We start from the raw sequence: 20,970 nt of genomic DNA on the forward strand, positions 1-20,970 counted from the left end.
CATATTGTAAAATATACGCTTCATAAAGCGCCTATTTTCAGCGCAAATTTATGCGCTGCGCAGGGTGTGCGTTGCCATGGGTTTTTTATTCGCTGTAACGTACAAGTTATTTGCGTTATCAAATTAGATATGGCATACTTTTCCGATTGATTGTGATATAAGTTTGAATTGACAGTCCCAGTCCGGTTTATTTTTGATCATCCTTCGTATGCCCTGAAGACTTTAAAATCTTTTTCCATTTTAGACATGCATATATATTTATAAGGAAGATTAAGCATATGCACTATTTACAAGTCATATTCACAGGGACACTGATCATTTCCGCTACACTATAGTCTATCAGGATGATAACGCTTTATCAGAAATTCGTGCTTACTCTATAGGCGGGGTTTAATATGCTGTTTTATCAAATTTCGAAGCGTCAGAATGAAAATAAAGTTTCCTTTTAAAAGGAAAGGCTTGCTCAGTTGTGCCATCATCCCTTCCGTTTAATTTTTTTTTTTTGGTTTCAATTTATTATCACGAGCATCTGTGCCCATATGTTTGAGCACCAATGTTATGCGTGCAAATTTGGACCAAATAGGGACCTAGAAGTCCACTGATTATAACTGAACAGGAACATGCTAACGATAACAGTAACAACTTTTTTTGGTAAACACGAATATTTTTTGTCAAAAACGATTTGATATCTATTCTCTATTGTATAAAACTAATAAAGAAAATAATCAATCATAAAAATACTAACATTGGCTCTCACGTGGAGATCAATCTATCATACTAAAGTGAAACAAGTGTGCACATTTCATTTCCACTTTTTTCGCAGACAGAGTCATTCGTTTTTGCAGTTATATAGCAGCTTTAGAGACAAGTAAATGCACTAAAAGACTATCTATTAATATTTAGCATGTATCAACTATGTTACACCTAAAATTTCTATGATTACAGATTATACCGACAACACAGGAGAACAGCACGTGGTAACTTAGGTTAATGACATACATGGGCTATTTTTAGATTACCTCACCAAGACAGTAGATCTAAATATAACTTGATCATGCACTAATTTTCTGCATAATTCGGTCAAGCAGGACCGCCCTTTGGAGACGGAATACTACTACAGTAACCATACTCTATTGTTTAAAACTAATAAAGTCAAAAACCAATTATAAAAGAAACTAACTTTTGCGTCTTGAAAAAGAACTGAAACAAAATAAAGTAAAAATAGAAATCCTATTTATATAAGCAAACTCAGGTATTACCGAAGTAACTAAAATAGCTTAGATTTCCGTAATATTACTTCCTCTGATTCCGCAGTATGACGGAATCGCCCGAATTGTCACGATTGCAATCGGAACTACCTCGGCTATTAACATTAATCCGAAGAGTGACGGAAAGGGCCGAAAAGTTGCGATTGGCATGATTGCAGCTGGTTTCCCGTTCAATCATGCACTAACAAATGTAAGCAGGAAACCACCTAACCGGAACAATTTTTCAAAACAATGGCTTGCAGCCGTGGCTGAAAGCCAATAATATGTTAAGATAAAGTTAAGCATCTTAAAAAATAAAGATCACGATATTGCTAAAAAGGCGTGGAATGATCTAAGGAAGTGCTACTGATGTATATCCAATCGTTTTCATGTTTGTACTTTTCTTAGTTTTCTTTAGGCTGCTAACTTCTCAAATTTCGAAGTGTCAGAATGAAAAAAAAAATAATAAAGTTCAATATTTTAAAAAATAAAGATCCCGATATTGAAGTAAGACGTGGAATGGTCTAAGTATATTCCGACGGTTTTCATGTTTGTACTATCCTTAGTTTTCTTTAGGCTGCAAGGCTGCTGGGATGTTTGGCTGCTAACTTCACAAATTTCGAAGCGTCAGAATAAAAAAAAGATGTTAAGATAAAGTTCAACATCTTAAAAAATAAAGATCACGATAGTGAAAAAAGGCGTGGAATGATCTATTTCCGACCATTTTCATGTTTGTACTATTCTTAGTTATCTTAAGGCTGCTAGGCTGTCAGGCTGTTAGGCTGCCAACTACAGGCTGCTAGGCTACCAGACTGTTAGGCTACCAACTTCAGGCTGCTAGACTGCCAGGCTGCTAGGCTGCAAACTTCACGAACATAGTTTGCTATTCATTGTTCGGGACATTTCATTTTTGATAATCAAACACCCTAAATACCAATCGGAATAATCGGCTATTATGACCGTCGAAAAGGCCCGAGAAGTTGCTGTCGCCCTTTTACAAAATCTGCTTGGAGAGGTCATCAGACCTCTCCACAGTGTTCAGACTGATTGCTGGCGGCATCCATTTTTGCGTATCTGATTGTAGTGAATGAATCTCATTTAAAGCGTAAAGTCATTAGGAACAGTCTACAAAAATTGTTTTGCGCATGCTCCGTTTCAAAATACGACTTAACTTAAACGAAAAATTAACATCGAAGTGAACAAATCGGTACATAGAAAAATCAGAAAATATCATTTACGTTACTTAGCCCACGTGAATGTCTCATACCGTTTTAATATTTTAAACTGTATAAGTCGATTACCGTATTGTTTTCTGAATACTACATGTAGTAGTGCTTTACTATTTCATGTTCCGATAAATAGTAACAGTGAACATTATAGCTACAGTATCACCATGCACTATTATAAAAATTATGACCGAGTGAACCGTGTGCCAAAATTTTGCTGCTCCTTAAACTTTTGAACGTTTTTTAGTTATTTCGGCCCCAAGACGTATCGGCCTCAAATTCCCAAAGACGTTTCGGCCCCGGACGTTTCGGCCTTTTACCAAATATTTGGTTAATAATAATCTTACCTTTATGTGTTTTATGCCAGAATTTTAATAGCATTTCAAAAAAAATGAATGAAATAAGGGAATGAGAGAATTAATTGAATAATTAAATTTATGATTTTGTAATTGAATGAGGCTTTTAAAATAGTAGTGATCAAAAGAAATAGAACAGAACACAAACACTGAACAAGATAATTTCACCTGCTTATTATAAACAAGCTTTTTTTTAACTTGAACATTTAAAAAGCAAGACAAAGAACAACACATAAAACAAACATTTATTATTAACAACTATTAAATTATAATAAAACAAACAATACATTGTAAACAGGCATTTTTTTTAACAAATAACACTTTTTTTACAATAAAATTGACAGATTTTCAATCAGAACGTTATAATGATAATCTAAAATATTATCAAATCATAAGTTTAAAACTTTTGAAGTTTTCTTTGATATTACTAACCTCTAATTAGCAATAATTAAATAATTAATTTGTTACACCTTGAAAAAAACCATACCTAAATATAAAATAAATATTGTTTGTGTGCAATCAATCAATCAATATACTTCATTTTTCTAACGATTTTAAGTTTAAAATTCCTTTTTAAATGTAATTAAAAAAGGGCCGAAATGTCTCGCGGAAAAGGGCCGAAACGCCTAGGGGCCGATTTTTGCATAGGGGCCGATTTGGTTTGGGACCGAAACGTCCTGTTTGCATTTGAACTGGTATGACTAAATAACGCAACGGAGATTTTTTGGCGCAAATGGCACACATTTTACTCAAGTTTGATTTTCATCAAATATTGTGGCTGGAGGCATGCAGCTATATATACTGTTTATTCCAATCAAATGATATAAACATTTTCTATGTAAATCCTGGACTTAAAATTATTTGATTAAAATACTTTATGCCCGTTTTTGAAAATGTAGTAGAAATGTTTCCATATACTTACCGAAACATCAACCGAAAATTTGCTTATTGAATTTTACAAGAAACTTTTGATTTTGAAACTACTTTTAACATATATATTAATATATAATTTATTTTAAATTTAGTCACATGTGACCATCTGATTTGTATGAGGGGCGTAGCCCCCAAGTATTAATCAGATTGTCGAGTGTTTTGATGTTTTTTCTCTTTTTTATCATAGTCAAACATAAAACACGTTCCCTTTTGTCACAATATGAAACCCCGGAAAAAAGGAACCAATGAACGAGCGTCTGAATATGATATTTTTGTCGCTTTCCCTTTCTCCGCCGTCACAATAAGTAAACCCTAGCAAAAATTAGCCGATCAATGGGCTTGCTCTGGAGTGCGGGTGCGCCATGGAAAAAGTCCACTTCTCCGGCATATAATCTTTCAAAACATTTTAAAAAATGAAGTGTAAAACAATCTTTCATTATGGTACTATATTCAATGGCCCAGTTGTTCAAAACTTTTGTTAACTTTAACAACAAATTAACTAAACAGTTGTTAAATTTTAATATTTTCGTTAGCTAACGAAATGCCAAAAATTTAGTTGTTCAGAGCTGTGTTAATTTTTTTGTTAGTTAACAAGGCGTTAAAGTGCTTAACAATTTGTTAACTAATTAACAAGAAAAATTAATCCCACAATGCAGTATGTTTCTTTCCTCCACAAAAAACAAAATGGCCGATAACTGTCCACTTCAATAAGAAATACTTAGAAAATCAGCTGATGTACATTGTCTGCAAAATACAGCTGAGTCATAGACTAATAAAAAATGAAAACTCATGTAATATGATAAGTTTTTTTGGCTGTTTGGTCATGAACATACTGTAACCAGAGCCCCAGTATGTCATATCTGCATGAAACTATGAACTGACTTGACTACTACTACTTGACTGACTTGAGAGTGATTTATTTCAAAGTGTACAGGTTATACATAGGAAAAAACATTTAAAGTTATTTTTACCTTCATATTCTTTGTGTAATGCCAGTACTGTATATATCCTGGTTACTTTGTGATTTCTGTGCATATGACATGTAGGGCAGACTCCACCAGACTTGATCCTAATTTGATCCTTATTCCAAGTATCTTGTGAAGCATTTGACAATGTACCATACATTAAATATGCATTCTGGTCTGATAAATATTAACCAGCCAGCCTGCATATAAAACAAACAGTGTTTGCCATTCATCTTTTTAAAATGTTCCCGCGTTTACACTATAACTACTATACAACCTTTTCCCACATGTATATTTTCCTCGTTTTTGCATCTTTATCAGTGTTTATTCCATAATGTGTGTTAAATCCATTTGTGAAATATCAAAACTGGGTGTAAGGAAACATGTTAGCCAAGTCTGAATGATCAATTCCATTTTTAAACACTTTTTAACACTTATAATTGTAGCTGTTGACAGTAAACAACTTACACTAGAAGCCATTTTTATTTTTAGCAGTTGCATTGTGGTAAATGATGAGTCAATTACGGGTCAGACTACCCTATTGTTTTTACTTCCATATGCTAATGTTATAAGCATGTGTGGAGGTCACTGTCAAAGACTAGGCTTATAATTTTATCATCGATTTTACTAAATAATGGTTCTTTGTTAAAAGTGTGTGAACTTTGTTTGTCTTAAGGATTATACATGAAGTTCACTAATTAAGGTCCACAATCATTGCATGGATTTTGACTTATTTATGAACATTTTCAACTTACAACAATGTACAGTATGGTTAAAATTGTGCATGCATCATCAATATTCAAAATTGCTGAGTGTATCAAATGAAACAAAACTTTATTCATGTCTTGAAATTAAAATTCCTTACAAAGACCCATAACCTTGACATGGATTTTAACTGAAAATGCCCATTTTAACAGAATTAAATAAAAGCTTGTTAAAAAAATTACAAAAGCTCATGAGTGATGGTATATCTTGTCTTAAATCAAAAGACACCTTCAACTTAACATTTTCTTATCTTATTAATGAAGTTATTAATTGATATTGTATTAACAACCAATTTGTATATTTGAGTGCATGCAAATATCAATAGGCTATCTTATTCCTTATTTCAATAGATATATGCCTTAAAATGTCTGAAGAAGAAAATGTAAAGTGTTTTTGTATATTTATCAAACAATTATGATATGAAGTATATTTAACAAATAGTATAAATTGCAGTATACTATAATGCACATCTAGGATAAAGTGAAAGCAAGAATAACATAGCATTAGGTTCAAAATACACACATTTACTCTAAAAATTTCAGCAATATGTAAGCCAGTTTATACAATTTTAATTTAATTATCTATATAATTATCTATATAATGCCTAGTGCTCAATTTTACCACACACAAGTATTGAGATCATAACTGTTAAGTTCCTAAAGATGTTCTTATTGTTTGACAGGTTTGCATGGTTATTTTACAATTATGTAGATGAAACTTTTAAAAACTTAATTTGGACATCATTTACATGTATTTATATGATAGAGATTTTGACCCAAACCAGCACTATAGTTTTAACATTTTATAAGAATCACTATTGACTTGCATAAATTAGAAAATGTGTTTTGTTTTCTCTTCCCACCTACAATACAAAGTGAATTTGCCTCTTTTCCAAAATATTATTCTCAAAATTATGATATGTACAAATAAGATCTCAAAATTATCAAATACTCCATTGTTTACACATAATGCATGATGAACTGTTACTGTCAACATTAATATCATTGAATAATGTACAATTAAAGTCCAATGCCTTTAAATTTGAAATATAAAACTTGCTTTTAATGCACTCATATAAAAAAAGAAAATTAGAAGAAGTTTCCTACATAAATGCCAAACCCTATTTTATTTGAGTTGGAAAGGGGAGACATATTTTTATTCATTTTGGCCTTATTGAAAATAATGAAATGGTGAATCATGGATCTTTATAGTACTTCATATTTGAATCCATGGCTTGCATAACATTTATATAGATGACTTAATCAACTCTCACATTTGGTAAAAAATGAAAATAATGATTAAAGTTGATGAGACAGATTATTGTAAAATATATATGGTATATATATATGGTAACTACAAATTATCACTCTGTAATACCACATTTGACAATTTATTATTTGGCATGAAACTGACATCAGACAAAAAACATACAAATAAACATATGAGACAATGGTCCTGTGAATGTGCCTTTGCCTTGTTGATCTTTATTCTTGCTATTGAATGATTTTAATAAGGTACCTAAAGTGAAGATTTAAACTGACAAAACAAACAAAAAACTGGCAATAGTTAACCAACCAAGTAGAGGGTTTTTTGAACAAAGCAGTATTAAACCAGTGGTGTCAGATTTTGGTAATAAATCCTATATATGGTTTTACACTGGCAGTACAATATTTTGTCAGCTTGTTACTCTAATGATCCAAAATAAGGTAGAATGAGGTAACTACATTTGTTAAGTGAAGTTCAAGAAAGTCAATTAAATCACAGACAGGAATAAATTTATGTTTGTTTATGCTGAATTTAAAAGATGATCTTAATACTGATTATATTACTTTAAAACTTGTTTAATTGAACAGATTCAGACATTTTATGAAAATTTATTTATACCACATTGAGGCTATTGATAGTAAATGGGACTTTCTTAAATCCCTGTGTAAATTGTTTAGAATCTTTTTATAATTAAGAATGACGTCCCAATGGCGTTAAAATGTTAAAAGTGAATGTTTTGGGGTTGACAGGGGTAAAATAAGGGAACAAGCAACTTTCTGTGCCACTAACAATAAAATTAATTAAATCTTAAATCTTTAAAATCTTTGTTAAAGCCGATGTTTTAACAAAAAGATACCGCTATTTTTTTCTGAACAACTGATTTTTTTATCAAAGATATTTAACAAAAAAATTAACAACACTTTGTTAATTTAACAGAACTTTAACGTTAACAATGTTTGAACAACAGAATTGCTTAACAACAAAATTTAACACAGAATTTAACAATTTGTTGTTAATTTAACTATGATGTCATTGTTAAATATTTAACAAAAGTTTTGAACAACTGGACCAATATATCTAATAAATTCTATTTTGTTAAATAATTGTAATTTATAAAAAATATTCCCAAATATTTTCGAACCACAGCAGCAAAAAGACAATTTTCATGCTTCATTTAAAGAAGCAAACTTGTTTCATTCCAGAATGGGCGTCGCGCTTCGGCGCGGACGCCAATAATGGCTACCACTGTTGGCAAGGGAGGTAAATATTGTAAAAAACGGAAACTATCTGTAGGTATAATTTTAATTGCTGTATCATCCATTTCAGACAATGGCATATTATATTGATGTTGAGCATGTTGCCGCTTTTGAAGTTTCTTTAGCATCAGAGGGATCTGAAGATTTTGATATTGTGAGTATTGCTAAAAACAACAACAAGATCATACGACAAAATCAGTGACACAGTCACACATTAATAGATTAACCTTCCTTTTATGCTTTTCAGTGGATTACTGATTTATCTGTGAAAATTGTATAGAGGATATTTGGTAAGTTTAATGTAAGATCGGAATATATTTCACCGAGTGAGTACTAAAAGGTATATTTCACGAGTGGCGCAGCCACAAGTGAAATATGAACTTTTGGTGTTCACGAGGTGAAATATATTTCGATCTTACACTAAACTAAACAAATTGTCTTTTTTTATTACATGCTTTTCGGTGGTTTATAGAAATATATCAGTGATATAAAAACTGGTAATTTCACTGTTTGAAACAGTGAAATAACCACTTTGATAATTTCACTGTTTTGAATTTGAGCCCCTTACGTTGTTTCAGTGAAATACCAGCGTGCACAGAACTGGGTACCAACTTAATGACGTCGTAAATGACGTCACGCTGTATCATTATTTGGCGCGCTTTTCATTCAGTATTAGGTTTAATGTCTTTTTAAAACGTTTCTTTGCACATAATAAAAGGAAAATTTGTTTAGTTTAGTGTAAGATCGAAATATATTTCACCTTGTGAACACCAAGAGTTCATATTTCACTCGTGGCTGCGCCACTCGTGAAATATACCTTTTGGTGCTCACTCGGTGAAAGATATTCCGATCTTACACTGAACTAAACAAATATCCTCTATATTATATGCAAAGAAACGTTTAAAAAGACAGTTTAACCTAATACTTTAAATGAAAAGTCATAATACAACGTGACGTCATTTACGACGTCACATCATTAAGTTGGTTTCCAGTACTGTGAACGCTTGTATTTTAATGAAACAACGTAACGGGCTCAAATATTCAAAACAGTGAAATTATCAAATTGATTATTTCACTGTTTAAAACAGTGAAATTATCAGTCTTTGTTTCACTGATATATTTCTATAAACCACCGAAAAGCATGAAATAAATTTGATAATTTCACAATCAATGAAAAATATCAAAATATAATTTCGACGAGACTACTTTTTAATATTTCCCCATGTGGTACCTCATTTATATTTTTGCTGACAATTCTGACATTGTCAGGGCTGTTTAGAGAAAAGCAAAGCTGAAATTGATAAATAACTTTAAACTTCAAAAATAATAAAAAGAAGAAAACTTACTTCAATTCTTTCAAATTACTAATCACCAAATAGCTCATCAAAATTTTTTGTTTCATTTTTACAGTCTGAAAATTACAATTCCTTTCACATGCAACACTGCTATTGGTGACATTTGGACATATTTCAGTATCCTACTATTAATAGCTGCCTAGTGCAATATGAAAACTTGAAAATCAATGACAGCCATCAGTCCGAAGAACAAGTTAACAACCCAGTGTCCGTTATGCAGCTTTTTAACAATTCCATGTTTCCCAATTTCCTAGCCGCTTTTTGAATGTTTACACAACTGTCAACACTTATTTATTTTCTGTAACTTTCCTCAAATAAGTTTTCTTTCTTGAAAAATGATGTATGACTAACAGATGCAAATGATATCCTTTATTTCATGCTTGCCAATCTTTAACTGTAATATATCAGATGATTATATTTTGATAAACAACCAGTGAAATTTATAAAATATAATTAACACTGTAGCTGGACTATATCTAATGCGGATGAAAAGACTATCATTACTAAATGGAACAAGAGCCATCGCCGGGCGGGGGCAACGCTCGACTTTTTACTTTTTTTAAACGCAAACATAGAAAGGTTTGAACATATCTTAACATTTCCTTTTTATAAATTAAGTTGGTCTGTCTTGTCACATTAGTTTTATTTATCTATTTTGTATATATATATGAATAGAAACACGCAATTCTATAAATAGAAACACGCAATTTCTAAAAATAGAAACATTACGCAATTTCTAAAAATAGAAACATTACCCAATTTCTAAAAAATATCAACATTACGCAATTTCTAAAAATATCAACATTACGCAATTTCTAAAAATAGAAACATCAATTTCTAAAAATAGAAACATTAGGCAATTTCTAAAAATAGAAACATTTCGCAATTACTAAAAATAGAAACATTACGCAATTTCTAAAAATAGAAACATTACGCAAATTCTAAAAATAAAAGCAACAATTTCTAAAAAAAGAAACATTACGAAATTTCTTAAAATGGAAACATTACGCAATTTCTAAAAATAGAAACATTACGCAATTTCTTAAAATAGAAACATTATGCAATTTCTTAAAATAGAAACATTACGCAATTTCTAAAAATAGAAACATTACGCAATTACTAAAAATAGAAACATTACGCAATTTCTATAAATAGAAACATTACGCAATTTCTTAAAATAGAAACATTACGCAATTTCTTAAAATAGAAACATTACGCAATTTCTTAAAATAGAAACATTACACAATTTCTAAAAATAGAAACATTACGCAATTTCTAAAAATAGAAACATTACGCAATTTCTAAAAATAGAAACATAACGCAATTTCTAAAAATAGAAACATTACGCAATTACTAAAAATAGAAACATTACGCAATTTCTAGCAATAGAAACATGCAATTTCTAAAAATAGAAACATTACGCAATTTCTAAAAATAGAAACATCAATTTCTAAAAATAGAAACATTACGCAATTTCTAAAAATAGAAACATTACGCAATTACTAAAAATAGAAATAGAAACAGGAGCAATTTCTAAAAATAGAAACATTACGCAATTTTAAAATTAAAAACATTACGCAATTTCCATTAATAGAAACATTACGCAATTTCCATAATAAGAAATATTACGCAATTTCCATAAATAGAAACATTACGCATTTCTATAAATAGAAACATTACGCAATTCTATAAATTGTTGTTGGTGGTGGTGGTGGTGGTTGTTGTGGTGGTGGTGGTGGTGGTTGTTGTTGTTGTTGTGGTGGTGGTGGTGGTTGTTGTGGTGGTGGTGGTGGTGGTTGTTGTGATGGTGGTGGTGGTGGTTGTTGTTGTTGTTGCTGTCGTTGCTGTTGTTGCTGTTGTTGTTGTTGATGATGATGATGATGATGATGATGACAGATGTTGATGATGATGATGATGATGATGATATATATATATATATAAGCACACACACACCAATACATATGGTCATTTAATGCACAAATCTGAGAAAATTCAGTAATTTAACCTTCAAGGTCATTAAAGAGCCCAAGCAAATTTGGGTTTGATAAACAGCAAGGTCTGGTCCTTAAGAATGTTCTGTTATAATATGAAGTTGATCCCTTCAATAATAGCAAAGTTACAGTCAGTTACCGCCAAAACAATGAAAATTTCAATAATTTGACCTTCAAAGACAATGTCAGTAATGAGTGAAGGTCAAGGTCTTTCGGTATATTTTTAACAGTTATCTTTGAAGATTATTATGTTCAAGTTTCAAGACAATCCATTCAAAAATAACAAAGTTACAGCCAATAATAGCCAAAAAAATGAAAAGTTCAATAATTTGACCTTCAAAGTCAAGGTCATTTATGAGTGAAGGTCAAGGTCTGTCTAGTTATTCCTAAGGGATATCCCTGAAGATGATTATGTTCAAGTTTGAAGACAATCCATTCAAAAATAACAAAGTAACAGCCAATAATAGCCAAAAAAATGAAAATTTCAATAATTTGACCTTCAAAGTCAAGGTCATTGATGAGTGAAGGTCAAGATGTGGCTGGTTATTTTTAAGGGATATCCCTGAAGATTATTATGTTCAAGTTTGAAGACAATCCATTCAAAAATAACAAAGTTACAGCCAAAAACAGCATGAACAAGCAAAAATTGGACTTTTAACCTTGAAGGTCAAGGTCATTTATGGATGAAGGTCAAGGTTAGTGTGGTCTACTGAAAGGTCTTGTCCAAAGGGTTGTTGTGTCCAAGTATGAAGACAATACACCAAGAAATAAAAAAGTTATGATCCAGGTACAAGTTTGCGGGCGGCATCGGCAATGGCAATGGCAACGGCAATGCCGACCCGACTATAACAATACCTCTACTTTTTTTTTCAAAAAAAAAATAAGTCGAGCTAATAACAGGCAAAAATAAATGTCGTCATACGTAAATTATGCTTCTTAAGGAAAAGAAAGTGGATGTCATCATACATCATGTTAAAATGTAACAAAATTAGAGAAAGTTTAACAAAACTATTATATTTCAAAATTGATGATGTGACGCCATGATGTGAAGACGTCATCAAGGAGAATGCACGACGTTACGCGGCAAAATCAGTAAGAAATATTTAAGGATTTAGCTCAATACAGGATTGGAGCAGTACCTCTAGACGTTTGCAGAAATCATGTTCACAAAAAAGACAAATATCGTTTTTTCGCCGATTTTTACATTTTTCATTCATTATCATACATAAATAGGTGTGAAAAGATGAATTAGACCTGTTAAAGTTCATTCCGTTGGGTAAAAAGGCAAGCTTTTAACATTTTATCATGCAAGTGCTTTGTCAGTATATACCGGAATACGGTATTTAGTGTGGTGCTCTAATCCTTTTTTATATGCTCGAAAGAATTTCGGGCATAATATGTTATACCCCCTGGCGTCCGTCCGTCCGTCTGTCTGTTTATCCGTCCGTCCGTCTGTCCGTCCGTCCGTTAGCAATTTGGTTTCCGGAGCATAACTTAAGTTCCATTTGGCCAACAATATTCAAACTTCATAGGATGATTGTCTATATTGGGTAGAAGACCTTTTTTGATTTTTGGGTCACAAGGTCAAAGGTCAAGGTCACTATCACCTTAAAACTGAAAACAATTTCCGGAGCATAACTTAAGTTCTGTTTGGCCCACAGTGTTCAAACGTCAGAGGATGATTGTCCATATTGAGTAGAAGACCCCTATTGATTTTGGGGTCACAAGGTCAAGGTCATTATTACTTTAAAACTGAAAACAGTTTCTGGAGCATAACTTAAGTTCCATGTGGCCCACAATATTCAAACTTCATAGGATGATTGTTCATATTGGGTAGAAGACCCCTATTGATTTTGGGGTCCAAAGGTCAAAGGTCAAGGTCACTATTACCTTAAAACTGAAAAAAGTTTCCGGAACATAACTTAAGTTCCATTTGGCCCACAGTGTTCAAACTTCATAGGATGAATGTCCATATTAGGTTGAAGACCCCTTTTGATTTTGGGATCACAAGGTTAAGGGTCAAGGTCACTTTTACTTTAAAACTGAAAACTGTTTCCAGAGCATAACTTAAGGTCTACTTGGCCCACAATATTCAAACTTCACGGGATGATTGTCCATATTGGGTAGAAGACCCTATTGATTTTGGGGTCACAAGATCAAAGGTCAAGGTCACTATTACTTTAAAACTAAAAACAGTTTCCAGAACACAACTTAATTTCTATTTGGCCCTTAGGGTTCAAACTTCATGGGATGATTGTCCATATTGGGTGATGACCCCTATTGATTTTGGGGTCACAAGGTCAAAGTTCAAGGTCGCTATTACCTCAAAACTGAAAACAGTTTCCAGAGTATAACTTAAGTTCCATTTGGCCCACAATATTTTAACTTTATTTGAGGATTGCTATTAGAAGGAGGTTATACTTTATTTAATTTATGTCATGTCTTACAAATGCTTCATCCTTACTTAAAAAAACACTTTCGGGAATATCATGCTCCGCCTAGCGGTGCTCTTGTTTGTCTCACTCAATATTTAAAATCACTTAAAAACATGAAATAAAAAGAAAATTTATTTGTTTTACGTATAAGATTGAAATATATTTTATCGTGAACACCAGCTATTATATTTTCACTCGTGGCTACGCCACTCGTGAAAATATTGCATCTGGTGTTCACTCACTGAAATATATTTCAATCTTACATGCAAAACAAAAAGTATCCTCTATATGAATCAAACACAATTATCCCCTCCCGTGAAATACACAACTTTTAAAAATGTCGGCCGCTTATATAACACAAAGTCTGGTCTAATATAAATTCGCCGTAAGTACATTTTTTGTAACGGAACTTAGGTCGGAAGATGTGACTTGTTCTTCTGCTAGAATTGTTTGCTTTCACTAATAAAACAAGCGATCATTCATATTTTTTTAATAAATAAATAATCATGGTCATTTAACGTTGATTGTCGAACTTATTTTGCAGCTCATGACTCCTTGTACTTTATAAGAAATTCGACTAAAATGATGCTACCAGTGGGGAACACAGATTTTAATATTTAAGTTAATATTTAGGAAATTTCATTTAAAGTTGTTTTAAAGCATAACTTAAAAGAAAATTTGTTAGTTTGTGTGTAAGATGAAAAAGTATTTCATCGAATGAGCTTTAAAAGCAATATTCTCACAAGTGGCGCAGCAAATATCCTCTATTTCTTTGACTTTAGAACTAGCAAATGTTGTTTAATGCCACAAATTGAGAAATATGTAGTCATGTCAGACTGTGTGTACATTCAGGCTGCGTTCCGTGATTGTAACTCTTCCATATTGGTCTTTTCCCTCATGTTTAATATTGGGTGTATTGTCTGTATCAGTGCTAGCATTGTATTTTAAGAGACCGCACTTTGGGAACAAACGCAGTTTGGGGTCTGAACCCATTGTGCGTTACGTATTTTGGGGTCCAACCCCAATGTACGTTACGCACATTGGCCCCAAAGAGATTTACACAGGAACATATGCATTTTTTGACATCAGACAAACGACCGCACTTTGGGGTCATACAAATTCAATCAATAAGAACGAATTTTAGTGACATTTAAGAAATAATATATCTCAAACAGTGATTTTACCGATCAATAAAATCACTGCTTAGAGTTCGGATGCGAGGAATTATATCACGAGGGCGTAGCCCGAGTTATATACTGATGCGCATCCGAACGACAAACAGTGTTTTTTTTTCGAGTGATAAAATCACTGATTTTGATATGTTATTTCGATTCTTATACGACATCAACAAAATAAATGTTGCCATTTTTGATATCAAGCTAAATTGCGCCTGATTTGTTTCGTAATTATTTTCAGCGCGTCACATTTTTTAATAATTACGTCACATGTATTATGCTTATGTCACATATCTTAATATAGAACGTGTGATTTTATTGCATAATAACACATACTTTAGGTTCTTCTTTATTCAATAGTGAAAAATACGGGTCGTGTTAGAATTAATTTAAAATAATAAGAGGGTATTTTTTCGTTTGAGTGAAACATGGAATATATTTTCACGAAACATGATACAATGCCACATATTTTCACGAGCCAGGACGACGAGTGAAAATATGTGGCATTTTTTAAGAGATTAACACACGGCAGAGTAGGGCCGGAATGTGATAATCGGTCCGCAAAATGAATAATGACCCCGAGGGCATTATTCATTTCAGGGCCGATTATCACATTTGGCACAAATGTGACGTGTATTAATGTCTTTAATACACTTGATAGATCTAATAGTAGCATTTTCCTAAAAAAAAAGAAATACTTTGAAATTTCTTTCGTTGAAATTCCTGTCTGCATTTCTGTCGTACTGTAGAGTACAGTAACTTCTACAGAGTTGTTTACTTTTGATGTGTTCAAAGTACACTACTGAATAGTATGTAGAATCTAGAAGCAATTGATATTTTCATTTTTTTTTCGGAATGAATTTGTCGTATTATTTTTTTAAATTTCAATAGTAAAAAACTGTGTTTAAGTTCTCATAATAAAATCAACTGATTTGTGCTTAAAACCTACTTTTACTTTTACAGTTAACTGTTTGGTGACGTAAAATATGACGTCATTGTTTCAGTTTGTGCTCGTGCACATGTTCAGCGGCATGATAACGAGTTCTCGGCCCCAGGCCGCCAACTCATAATAGGTCACGTGACACTCATAATTAGTTAAAATCATATGTGATTTTGTTACCATACTGGCATGCGAGCAGTTCCCGTACAGAAGCAGTACCCGTATTTTTCATTTAAACGCTTGATTTTTACTTGCAGTCTTCAAAAATTCATTTCAAATCAAGCAGATACATACACGAGACAAAATCTAAGTGTCAGTTCGGCAGTAAGTATAATAAAGTTTCCTTTTAAAAGGAAAGGCTTGCTCAGTTGTGCCATCATCCCATCCCTTTAAAATTGTCTTTTTTTGTTTCAATTTATTATCACATTTTTTTTGAATTACGTATTTGTATATCATAAAGGGTTTATTTAGTTTTTTTTCTCGAAAAAAAAAGAAAAGAGTTTCACTTTTAAAAGGATAGGTAGGGTAAGCCTAAGACTGGACGAGCACCTGTACCCATTTGTTTGAACACCAGTGTTATGCGTGCAGATTTGGACCAAAGAGGGACAGAAGTCCAATGATTATAACTGAACGGGAACATGCTGACGATAACAGTAGCAACTTCTTTTGTAAAAACGAATATTTCTTGTAAAAAACGATTCGAAATCTATTCTCTATTGTATAAAACTAATAAAGAAAATAATCAATCGTAAAAATACTAACATTGGCTCTATATCTATCATCCTGAAGGGAAACACGTGTGTACATTTCATTTGAGAGTCATTCGTTTTGGCAGTTGCTAATTTCATTTATATAGCAGCTTTAGAGAACAAGTAAATGCACCAAAAGATTTGTTACGTGCATGGTACCAATTAATATGCATGTATCAACTGTGTTACACCTAAAATATCTATGATCACATATATACCGACAACACGTGGTAAGGTTAATGATATGCAAGGGCTATTTTTAGATTACCTCACCTCTGTCATAAACTTGTCATGCACTAATATTCTGCGTGATTAGGTCAGCAGGACCGCCCTTTGGAGACGGAGTACTACTACAGTAACCATTCTCTATTGTATAAAACTAATAAATAAAAGAAATTAACTTTTGCGTATTGAAAAAGAATTGAAACGGAACAACTTCGATAAATCTAGTAAAAATAGAAATCCTATTTATAGATTACCGAAGTAACTAAAATAGCTTAGATTTCCGTAATATTACTTCGTCTGATTCCGCAGTATGACGGAATCGCCCGAATTGTCACGGTTGCAATCGGAACTACCTCGGTTATTATCATTAATTCGAAGTGTGACGGAAAGGGTCGTAAAGTTTGACGATTGCAGCTGGTTTCCCGTTCAATCATGCACCAACAAATGTAAGCCGGAAACCACCTAACGGGAACAAGTTTTCCAAATGAAATGGCTTGCAGCCGTGGCTGCAAGCCAAAAAGTCTCATTTTAAATCACTTTCACCTGTGCGTTGTCAAAATGTGACCTTGTTTTCTCTGGGTGATTCCGTCTTTGCGCGCATGCGCAAAAATACTTACACGTGAGGCATGTTAAAGGGTTTTCCACTAATACCACCTGTTTACAGGTAAGTAGGCAATGTGATGAAAACTTGTTTAACTATCAGAATTTTGACCAATATTACTAAATAAAATAATTTTATGGCTTTGATGCGTAAAATATCATGCATACAAGCATGCCATCGCATGTGAATGCGTAGGGGTAACGGTACCGGGTAATAGATACACGCGTTTAGTCTACTTTCTATTTCCTGAATAACATCTATTTATCTCTTAGAAAATGGTCTGTTCAACAATTATAAATGAAAAATAGGTCCGATATAATAAAATTGTATAATTATAATGGGTTAAATTTTATGTACGGGAACTACTTCTCTTCATACAAAATAATGGATAATTTCGGTACCCCATATGAGGCCTCATAAGTAAGGGTTATTCTATGTTTAGAACATGATGGAATTTCCATGATTTGTTTGACGAGCCGAATATTGATGTGTAAAATTCAAATTTTGGTGAGTGAGCGTAATAAAAAATAATGTTTAAGTAACTACGATTTTTGTACGGGAATTGCTCGCATGCCAGTATATAGTAACAAGTGAATTAAATCATGTTGAAGACGTTTTCCGGAGTTTTCATACCTTCCAGATTTTTTCAGCCTTTTTGATTGGAAATTGACCACCCGAAAAATTGAAATTACCGAGCCAGACGGGTAATATACACACTAAATTTCCCCGTTAGGTACCCCTTGTTCTAAACAACATGCGCTGTGGCGATGCGCGTACGGTTTGATTTTACGCGATGTAAATTCCGATTGACAAGCACTTTTTAACTTTCAAATGATAAATATTTACCAAAATAGAGTAATCATACATATTCTCATCAGTATTGAAAACAAATATGACCTTGTGAAAGCTTGATATTAATTCCAAAAAAGTGCGTTCGACAGACTAATCCTTTTCTCTTGTTTACATTCGTTAGGTTCGAAAGAAAATACGTCATGTATTTATGTGACGTCATGTAGTCTAAAGGGAATCTTATTTCGACGTTTCAATTCAAGTAGCAATGATTTATTTTAAAATTGTTTTAACTCGGCAAGGGAAGGGTAATAAAATTATTATTTAGGTTTTGCAGTGATATATGTGGATATGTTATCTGCCAAGATAAGATATCACCTTCGCCTGACGGCTCGGATGATATAAAATCTTGACAGGTAAAATATAGAGGATATTTGTTTAGTTCAGTGTAAGATCGGAATATATATTTCACCGAGTGAGCACCAAAAGGTATATTTCACGAGTGGCGCAGCACGTAATTAAGTTGGTTTCCAGTACTGCGAACGCTTGTATTTCATTGAAACAACGCAACGGGCTCAAATATTCAAAACAGTGAAATTATCAAATTGATAATTTCACTATTTCAAACAGTGAGATTACCAGTTTTTATTTCACTGATATATTTCTATAAACTACCGAAAAGCATGTAATAAACGCTTATAATCTTGTTAAGCAAGGTGAATTTTTTTTATAATATGGCATCCATCTTGGAAGAAGCAATCTTCAATGTTTCCTTTTTACAGTATTGGCAGATTGACACAGCCTGAATTCCTTTCAATATTGAAAAAAACTATAATTAATCAATTCAGAAAGGTGCCTCCGTTTAATTTAACTAGAAATAGTGTAAATCCAGATTTCTTAATGGGTCCTAAACAGATCTTATCGTATAAGAAACTGGATTTTAATTAGATGGAAATATGTGTTACATGTAATCTCAGATTCTCTACAATTATCGACACATAACGCTAGTTCATGGATATGTTGATATGTTATCTTATGTATTATTACAAACAATACACATCACACATATCAATATATAGAGGATATTCAAGTTTTTTCTATAAATACATGATTTATTTTCATTGAGTGGTATGAAAATAAATATTTCATGAGTGGCGGTAGCCACGAGTGAAATATGGTAATTTTCATGCCACAAGATGAAAATAAATCATGTATTTATAGAAAAAACTTGAATTTTCTGTTTATTATATACATTTTTCTCTTTTTTGATATTAAAATTTGAAAGATTTTCCTGTACTGGCAGAATTTAAAAGAAAGTAGTCCGGCAAGACACCAGTGAAAATACAGAAAAATATGTTTCACTGCAGTGAAAAATAAATTTTTACAGTGAAAATACGGAAAATGAAAATACGCATTTTATTTCATCAATATTTCTCTATATTTCATTTATAAGTATATAACAAATCTTATTATTTTACGACCGATATCTTATGAGACAAATTATTGAATATAAAAAATAATTGTAATAAATTAAAACCATTAGATATAACAAATTAAAATAATCAATCGTCTGCTATTGTTACCCAACTGAATAAATTTCGTCTACTTCGGTTAACCATAAGATATTAAATTTTACCCATGAAATATTTTGCTATAGCAGTCATATATATTTCATATTTGCTAAAAATAAATATGAAATATAAATATGAAAGTGGGCGGAGTCAAAACTCATATTAATTTCAAGTGACTTCTTTCGCCTTTTTTGTTTGAAAAAATGATAAATAAAAAACAACATTTGTTGAATTATGTTTTGAAAACTGTCTAGAATGATAGGAAATGGTCTAACTAAGAAAATAAATCCGAACATCAATATCTTTAATTCAGTCATTACCGCTGTACAGACGTTTAAAAAGTTGTTTACGTGACGTCACAATGTAGCGCCAAACAGCGCGTGCAAAAACAGTCAAAGCACTATATTACAGCGTGCTTTACAATTGCAGTTGCGTAGCAAGCAAGGGGATTCGTCACATTTTTTCTTTGATAACGAAATTAAATAAAAAGGTTTTTTTTATTCGTTTTATCGTAAAATATGGTATATATTTTCACTTAAGGACGTTTTCTGGAGTTTTCATATAGACATATAGGCAAAATAAAACTGGTCTATAGAATTTCTTTAAACTTGGCATGATGTTAGAATATGATACCAGAAACATTTTAAGCGAAAACAAATTGGGGTCACCGTTCTCGTTTTTGAGTTATCTGCCCCTGAGTCAGAATTTTCTACTTATTTGAGGTAATTTAAAAGGCAAATGTTTTTCTTTTTACTGTTGAATACAAAACATAATTATATGCAATTCATTTTAATGTTTCTGTTATTTTTTTCAATGAAAATAAAGGTACTTTAAATTCATAAAAAATGCCAATTTTTTAAGAAAAAATGCACAGGATAAGGGAAGAAGGAAAAAAACACTATCCACTCTAAATTTGTTCTTGAAATTTTGCATATTGAATAAGACGAAGGTAAGCTTCAAGAAAATAAGAAGAAAAAAAGAGTATTGTTTCGCTTCATTCTAAATTATCTGCCCTTGAATTTAACGGAAAAGTCCAATTCAAGGGCAGATAACTCAAAAATGAGAACGGTGACCCCATATTTTTTCCCTTTAAATTGTTTCTGTTATCATATTCTAATAACATGC

At 32.1% G+C, this 20,970-nt stretch overlaps 1 protein-coding gene across 4 annotated transcripts in view; it reads left to right on the plus strand.

Moving 5' to 3' along the window:
• LOC132745835 (uncharacterized) overlaps window positions 1–20,970 on the plus strand; it is a 146,133-nt gene that overhangs the window by 17,249 nt on the left and 107,914 nt on the right. For all 4 annotated transcript variants that reach the window (XM_060734824.1, XM_060734826.1, XM_060734825.1 and 1 more), the window contains one exon: window positions 8,085–8,168. In XM_060734824.1, the coding sequence (XP_060590807.1) occupies window positions 8,085–8,168 (84 nt within the window). The remainder of the gene's footprint in view (window positions 1–8,084; window positions 8,169–20,970) is intronic.

This window comes from Ruditapes philippinarum, unplaced genomic scaffold (genome assembly GCF_026571515.1).
Source record: "Ruditapes philippinarum isolate M1 unplaced genomic scaffold, ASM2657151v2 ctg1753_1_1_1_1, whole genome shotgun sequence".
In the NCBI taxonomy this organism is placed as follows: Eukaryota; Metazoa; Mollusca; class Bivalvia; order Venerida; family Veneridae; genus Ruditapes; species Ruditapes philippinarum.